This window comes from Centruroides sculpturatus, unplaced genomic scaffold, assembly GCF_000671375.1.
Source record: "Centruroides sculpturatus isolate CEXI.00-Female unplaced genomic scaffold, Cexi_2.0 scaffold1021, whole genome shotgun sequence".
Lineage (NCBI taxonomy): Eukaryota > Metazoa > Arthropoda > Arachnida > Scorpiones > Buthidae > Centruroides > Centruroides sculpturatus.
The window spans coordinates 207937-216784 of NW_019385361.1; the positions used below are offsets into that span (position 1 = coordinate 207937).

Below are 8848 nucleotides of genomic sequence, written 5' to 3' on the forward strand. Positions count from 1 at the left end.
CTTCAATCTTTGGCTATGTCTTGGGCTACTCAAATATTTTACGTTTTTGATACTAAATTAACATCTGAAGTATAATTTTTTATTGTTTTTATATTTTTCAATATATTTATTTTGTTTGTACAAAATAAAAAAATAATTTTTAACGATACAATAGCCTTTGTTAGGCTTAACATCGACGAAAATTCAATGCGAAGCGACATGCAACGGAGAAAAATTTAAACTTCGGATACGTTAAACTATTTTTTCATACATAAATCGGTTATCCGAAATATCAGTTATACGAACAACCCCAGTCCCCAATTGATTCGGAAAATCGACGCTCTACTGTATTTACTAATTCATTATTTTGTGAAAAAATAAAAAATAATAATAATAATTAGATAAAAATCAAAGATAAATAAAACATATAACTAACACCTTATCTTTGCCCAGAAATATAATTTATTTCAAACAAATGTTTTCAGCCTGATTCACAGGCCATCTTCAGGTTGAGAACCAAATTTGAATTAACATTTGTTTGAAATAAATTATATTTCTCGGCAAGGATAAGGTGTTAGTTATATGTATAGTGATTTGCTGAGTACTTTATATGATGAATAAAACTATATTAAAATTTGAAATATAGTGCTTAACAAATACAGTATTGTTAATTTATGACTGATTAATCATTTCTTTAAGTTATATGCATTTCTGAACTGCCATCTGGAGACATTACTAGTATTAATCATTAAATTTAATCAATTGATTCTTAAAATTGATCAATAATAAAAGTTAATCTGAAGTCAGACTTTGTTTGCTAAGACTCTTGTGAATAAATTATTTTTCTACAATGAATAATAGTTTTATTTATAAAATAAATATTCTCTCTTATTTCTTGAAAATCATGGTTTAAATTGTTTTTTAATAATTTTTCTTAATATTTCTATAAGATCAGATTTTTAGTTAAGAAAAATTTGATAATAATTCCTTCTAATCCTTTTATTTATTAAACATAAAAATTTAAATAAATTACTTTATCATCAAAGTTTGAATTATAAAACTATATTTATATTCAGATGAATACTTTTATATTCAAATAAATAAATGTATAAACCATAAATTTTCCTTACTGATTGATTTTATTGTAAAAACATAGCTTTCAAACTATTATTATTATTATTTTTTCTTTTGTAAATATCTAATGTACTATGAACTATGATAAAAATATGATTTATAAATTACTTACTTCAAGTAATTCACCTAATCGTACATCAGTTTCTTGCTATAAGTATAACCATTTACCAAAATTAGTATATTAAAATATTATTTATTCTAAGTTTTCTTCCTTACTTATCATATAAAAATAAATTATTTCTAACATACTTTATATATTAGCAAAAATTATCAGAAAATTCTATAGATTAATTTCTAGATCATGTAGTTACACATCACATTACAATCCATATTTTGGTATCAGTTTCACTTAATTTGTATTCTATCTCCCCCATTATGCTACAATGAATTTTAAATATAGCATAGGTAAACACAATTTTAACAAAGCAGTAATCATCAATATATATTATAAAGGTAAGTGTACAATGTGCATGTTGCTAAAACTCAAAAATGAGTCCCGGTACGATCAAGGAAGTTATATGGTGTGGTAGCCCTCTATCTCCCATCCATGAAGAAGGTTCCCGTTTTTACCTGAAGGGCGTGCTGTTCAAGATATAAGGGCTGGAAGTTTCACCCTGTAGAAATTCTAGAACAGTCCAGAACATTCGAGAGTATTCGAGAGCATTCCACAACATTCCAGAATGTTCCGGGATGTACTGGAACGTTTGGGAACATCCCAGAACATTCCAGATCATTGTGGAACATTCCAGAACACTCTCAAATGTTGTGGAATGTTCTGGAACATTGTGGACTATTCGAAGCTTTTTTTGTATGGGTGGGACTACCCATTTGTGGGGGATATAAAGCAAGATCTGTAGTGGGTTTAAACTTCAGTTTCTTATCAGTGACGAAAGGAAAAACCAAAAAAGAAGTGAAAATTCCAAATGCAGTGAATGAATAAAAACAAACATGAAGTATGAGTAGTCAAAGTGATACAGTAACTGAATATAAATCGAAAATAAAGTGTGAAAACTATGTAAAGTGTACTTAGTGTATTTGTTAATAAAAAGTTGATTTGATTTATATTTTATACAATGCCCAAACTTAAAAGAGGAGGAGCTATTTTACAATCGTTTTTTATTTTTATAATATTTATTTTTTCTGTATATTTAGTTTTAATGCAAACATTTTTTACAATTCATTTTTTAAAATTATTGTTACATCGCAAAAAATCGAACTTGAATAAAACGGAAACTTGCTTGAACGGAAAAAATCTTTTAAATGTAACAATTTTCTATCTTAAGTTTTATATTCCTATAAGCCGGAAATGGGAGAGTATTTCGTGTATGAAGAATGTAATCTAAAAGAGGAAATTAACATTCCACTTGTGGACAAATAAGTATAATCGCCTTCAAATGTAACGATCATCACGGGGCATGACAAACTGTTTAAAGAGAGAGAGTTCGAAGCTTGTTAAAACCAATGAGAATTAGGTAACACAGTGCTGCCAATTTGCCTTGTGTGGATTGCGGAGTAGTTAGTAACTAACTAAATACTGTACTACCGAATATTCGAAAACAAGTTGATTACCATATTGATACGAGTAATTATAGTCATTGATGCAAACGATTAATTAAAGTATTAAAATTTCTCGAGAAGCTAGATCACAAAATAACTTATAAGGGGAGAGAGATCACGACATGCTCATTGCAGTTATCAATGACACTGTGTGGATAAATATTGATATGAAAATTTATCGAGCAAAGGGAGAAAGCACGCTTCTCAAATGTTTTCAAGAAAATCAATGTCAAAATATCTCGAGAATTATAACTAGCTTTGAGAAATCTCTTGCTAAAATTTCTGTAACTGTTCTGATTACTAATCGAGAAATCGCTGATTCAAGTCTCTAGGCTGAGTTTTTTATCATATTTATGTAATTTTTACATAAAAAATTGTGAATTTTATGGTTTACGTATATTTGTTTACTTTTTATTAAAAATGTTTATTTTCTATCCCTTGAAAATTCGTTCTCAGAATTGTTTTTAAAATTAAATTTAAAGTTTGTTTTTAAAAATGGAATAATTATTTACAGTCGACCCCCTATAACACTGTTATATTATTCCGTTTTATATGAATTCCATGTTGTACTAGTCACTTAGACTTTACAAATACGTGAGCCGTAACAGCCCGGCACACGTATTTGTAAAATGTAAGTGACTCGTACAACATGGAATTCATATAAAACGGAATAATCAACAGTGTTATAGGGGATCGACTGTAACAGTGTTAGTTGTACTTTATAGCTTTAGTTTATTTTTACTGTGTGCTTGATTTATTAACTAAGAAAACAGAAAATACTTGTGACGTAAACAATAAAAAAGCAGAGATGTGGCTTTGAAAGATGAGTGTTTACTGTCACACGTAACAATTCAATTTGATGTTGAGAGTTAGTTATGACTTAGATGTTTGACGTTTTCAGTAATTAAATAAACTTAAAATTTTTATAATGTAAAATTTTTAAATGAAAATACTTAAAATTTATGTTTAATGGACAGCAGTTCAGAAAACGAATTGCCAAAGAAGAGAAAAATACACATTTTAATAGAAAACAAATAGACGAAATGTATAAACGAGTGTAATCTACACGTATTTTAACGTGAAAAATGCATTGATTGAGAAGGAGAAAAGTTTACTCATACATAGGGCCGCAGGTAGCAACCGCGGGTCAATCATGAAATGCAGGACCCTTTAAAATATACATTATATAATTTTTACCACATGTTTATTAAAAAAATAAATAAAGACATTTCTTTCATATACGTATAAAAAACAATGGTAAATACTACACAGATTATGTAATCAATATATATTATAAAGGTAAGTGTACAATGTGCGTACCACTAAAACTCAAAAACGAGTGCCCGTACGATCAAGGGAGTTATATGGTGTGGTAGCCCTCCATCCCCATCTATGAAGAAGGTTCCCGTTTTTACCTGAAGGGCGTGCTGTTCAAGATATAAGGGCTGGAAATTTCGCCCTCTAGAAATTTCTAGAACAGTCCAGTACATTCGAGAGTTTTCCAAAGCATTCCACAACATTCCAGAATGTTCCGGGATGTTCCCGAACGTTCCAGAACATCCCGGAACATCCCAGATCATTGTGGAACATTCCAGAACACTCTCGAATGTCGTGGAATGTTCTGGAACATTGTGGACCATTCGAAGCCTATTTTGTATAGGTGGACTACCCATTTGTGGGGGTATATAAAGCAAGATCCGTCGTGTGTTCGATCGTCAGTTTCTTATCAGTAACGAAGGGAAGAACCGAAAAAGAAGTGAAAATTCAAAGTAGTGCAGCGAGTGAATAAAAATAAACAGGGAAGTGTGAGTAATCAAAGTGATACAGTGACTGAATATAAATGAAAATAAAGTGTGAAAACTGTGTAAAGTGTACTTAGTGTCTTTGTTAATAAAAAGTTGATTTGATTTATATTTTATACAATGCCCAAACTTAAAAGAGGAGGAGCTCTTGCCAGTTCTGAATTTACTTTTGAATATTAAAGTTGATATCGTCGATTATATTATTTTTAGTTGCCAAAATTGCCCTTTGAAATAGCCACTCCGGATTAGTATAGTTGTGAACAATGTTTGGATAAATTTGGTCGATGAGTTCGTTTTCAGTAGTGGCTATGTTGCAAAATCACAGTTGAGGTCAATAAGGCCGGTCGTCTGAGTGGGATATGTGCCTTCGCTTATTTTTAAAAGTTTTTGAACAAAATGTTGTTTATAATCAAGTGTTGTAAATAGTTAGAATATGTTTTCAATAAAATTTTTTACCTCTTATATTTTAAAGTTTGTGTGGTAGTTGGAATAAAAGGATAATCTCATATCAACTCCTTGAGCGAAGCCGGGTACTCCAGCTAGTATACAGTATTACAAAAGTTTTAAAAACTTTGGAGAGAAAAATGAGTAGTAAAGTATTTATTAAAAAGATATAAAATTTATATATTCTCCGTGCTCTGATTTCAGCGAAATCCATAAATGTATCATCAAAATCTAACGTTTCTCATATTTTCTTGATTTCTGTTGACAAACAAGAATTTGCGCTTCAGACAGCATATTTAAAACATAGTAACGAAGTTGCATTAGACAAATCACTGCAAAAAATTATTTTAATTTCGTTATATATATTACGATTATTACCATTCCTGAGTGCTAAATCTAAATTCATAAGGCCACCCTAGTTCATCATCTTTAATATAGAAATAGTCTAAAAGAAACCAAAAATACTCTTCAATCTGTACAGATTATTCCTTAATGTATTAATACTATTACTAAAAAATAGTTCTTACGGATATTTGTTTCAGTATTTCTACATGTATCCGTTTCTACATTTCTTCGTATCTTTACATTCTTTAAAAAACGAAAATGTTTACTTGATCTGATTGCTTTCAGTACAAAAGGATTGCCGCATTTTGAACAAATTTCATTTGCTATTTATTTTAATTTTAAGAAATTATTTTCTCTAAAGTTTTTAAAATAATCTATTAATCCCTTCAATAGTGACATTGCAAAAGTTAAATCGGTGTTAATTTTTTTCTGTTTGCTGCTAATAAAAATATTATACCAAATAACCGCTAATACCACATAACCGCTTATACCACAAATTTAAAATTATAGTAATTTCGAAAATTCCAAGTTTTTCAATTTTTTTATGGAATTTTATCGCAACAAATAGTTTTCGCGCCATTTTTGTCACAGCTATTAACATTAATATTAAATTCTTTGATGTTTAGGTATTTTAAATTATTACCATTGTCTATTGTATAAATTCTTAAAAATATAGTGAAGAGAATTGTTTGGTTCAATATATTTCGAATGGAACGTTATATCTAATTACCGTGAAAAAGAGAAATGGCATAAAAAATCAAAAACTACACCTTATAAGGGTGGAGCCCCTTCACGCATAGAGCCCTGGGCAAGTGCTGTACTGTCCACGGTTTCCTGCCCAGTTGCATCTGTAAATTAACAGTTAGGTATGATGCTGCCGAGCCACCGAGACTTCACTGAAAGATATCGTGAAGTACAGTATATTTATAAATCGATTTATAGAATTTCGTAAATTCGATTTCCTTGAAAACGTTTAAGAATCGCACTTTCTCCTTTTGCTTGAATAAAAATTCATATCAAGACTTATCCACACAATATTGAAAACTGTGATCACCTCGTGACTTCCCTTCGTTAGTCTATTATTGTAATGTGGTTAGAATTTCCGACGGCAGGGCTAGACGCTAGTTTTAAAACTCGAATTGATTCGTTCGCTGCTGTGCGAAGTCATAAAGAAAGTATTTGAAAAATTTGAAAAACATTAGAATAACTAGCATAAGTTCTCGGAAACAACGAGAACCTTCCTGAACCTAAAGGTTCTTGATCCGTGCATTCGAACACTACCATATTTACTGGCATCACTTTGGATTAATTTATGTCAAAATTTATAATAAGATATTTCTTTCGTATGTAATAAAAACCATTTTTAAAAATGAACTTAACTATGCGAAATATATCTATTGGTTTAAGGAGAAAATATTAAAACAAAATTAAAATCTGTTGAAAACAGAAAATAATACGATACCGTGCGATATCTGTTTACACAGGTTTTGCTGTACATTAATTATTGGTAATTCTAAATAAATAAATTATACGTCAACATTAAGAATATAACAGTTTATTCAATACACTAATGTTGAAGATATGGTAATTACCTCATCATCCAAAATTAACCTTCAAAGAAAAATAAATCTCGCAAATCAATATTTTATTCAGATAAGAATGAAAATTAATCCTGATAAAACTTACATTATGATATTTCGCAAAGGTGGAAAATTATCTAGAAAGATCTTCAGTTTTATTTAATAAAGAATAAGTTAAAGTTGATCAACGAGGAAGCTTATTTAGATGTACTGTACATCATCGCTTTCATTTTATAAAAATTTTCAATGTACTAAAATAAAAGCAGTAAAAATAATAAATGATTTAATATATCTATTGGCTGTAATGAAAACCAATAAGTTCCAAAATAACTTTCAAATATTTTCTTGCATAGTCATAACTTCTATTTGTTATGCATTCCGAGTTACACGGTTTGGATTGGCTAACTCATTTTAAAATATACAGTTAATATACTGTATATAAGAAAATTTTGTTTGAATAAGGTTCGCCTGATTATACCATGCGACATAATGTGAATAGATTAAGGATAGACCTTTGTTTGGTAATTAGGATTAGGAAATTTTACAAAAGAATTAATAATAGTGACAATATAATAGTCAGAAATATTTTGGATGAACTTGAAATTAGCTATTAAAATAGCTCAGCAGGAAAATGGTTATAACAACAATTGTTTCGACAAATTCAGTTCAATTTTGTCTGCCTATGTTAGCTCTTACATTTTATTTAACTTGGATGAAGAAGACTAGAAATTAGTTTACGCAAATTTACTAAACAATGTGTTCAATATATCAGATAATAAGGAAATGAAGTGTCAACAAAATTCCAAATTTTATAGTTGGTGTATAAATAACCTGAGTTTTCTGCCTTTGAATAGTTATCTTTTACCAAATCCCATTTAAAATAAAAAGATTCTCTAAGCAGTTAAGATTGAACAATTTCAATGTCATGATTGACTCAATTTTTTGAAGATGAAAGATTGTACATGTAAAAAATATCAAATATTACATTCACAAGGTAAATGGAAAATTTTCTATTTTCCATTTATCTTGTGAATGTAAAGAAATAGAAGAGGAAGTGTGACATTACATTTTTGAGAGATTGAAACTCGATGGATGGTTTATATTCTAAGCTACTTCAAGTAAGTCCAACGCTGATTCTGAAATTATATAAATTCTTTTCTGAATATGTTACTTTAAAATAAAAAAAGGGACCCCTGTTAAAATGCTATCGTTTGTCATGTTACCTTTTAACTAAATAAATATATCTGTATAAATTATATAATATTTTTAATTTGTATTATCGTCAAATTTATAGAATAATGCATTCCTCCTTTAAGGAAGTAAATTCTCTATTAGGATAAAGAAACGAGTTTATTTGATTTGAATATTAATAATATCTTTTTATTTTGAAATAAATTATTCTGATTTACGTTATTTTATTTTAACACGATTTAATATTATCACCAATGAAATTACACTAAAATTAGTTCATTTTTTTATTGTTATTAAATTTTTAGCCAAGAATCTCATCTCAAATTGGCACTAAATTGAATATAAATTCTTGAATTCAAACTGTAAAAATTATATAAAGTCACGTGATTTTGTGATCGAAATTCCATTTGCATTGTAAAATCGTACAGTAAAATATGAAATTAATTACATATAAATTAATAATTGCGAGATAAATTATGAATATGAGTGCAAAAATTATTATTTTTTAATGATTTCTTACTCTGTTGGTTTACCAGAAAAAATATTAAAAAAGTAAATTTTGTATTCAAAAATTATAACATTTTAATCATTTAAAGAAGTATCTTATACACTTTTAGGAACATTTCTTGTTCTAATAATTTGCTATTCAACATATATAGGGGAGACATTGGATTAATTAATGGAGTAAGGCAACGCAACACATGAGCGATCTGCGAAGGAGAGATACCTCCGGAAGGATGTTCTAGGTATTAAATACACGAATAAAATCCGGAAAACTTCACGTAGTAACTCGATAATCAGACGCAAAACCGAGAG

General features: G+C 28.8%; 1 protein-coding gene across 1 annotated transcript in view; it reads left to right on the forward strand.

Moving 5' to 3' along the window:
• Nucleotides 1-8817, forward strand: part of LOC111638107 (metabotropic glutamate receptor 2-like) — a 10185-nt gene extending 1368 nt beyond the window's left edge. The window contains exon 2 of the mRNA XM_023383749.1: nucleotides 8692-8817. Coding sequence (XP_023239517.1) covers nucleotides 8692-8708 — 17 coding nt within the window. The 3' untranslated portion in view covers nucleotides 8709-8817. The remainder of the gene's footprint in view (nucleotides 1-8691) is intronic.
• Nucleotides 8818-8848: the final 31 nt, after the last annotated feature.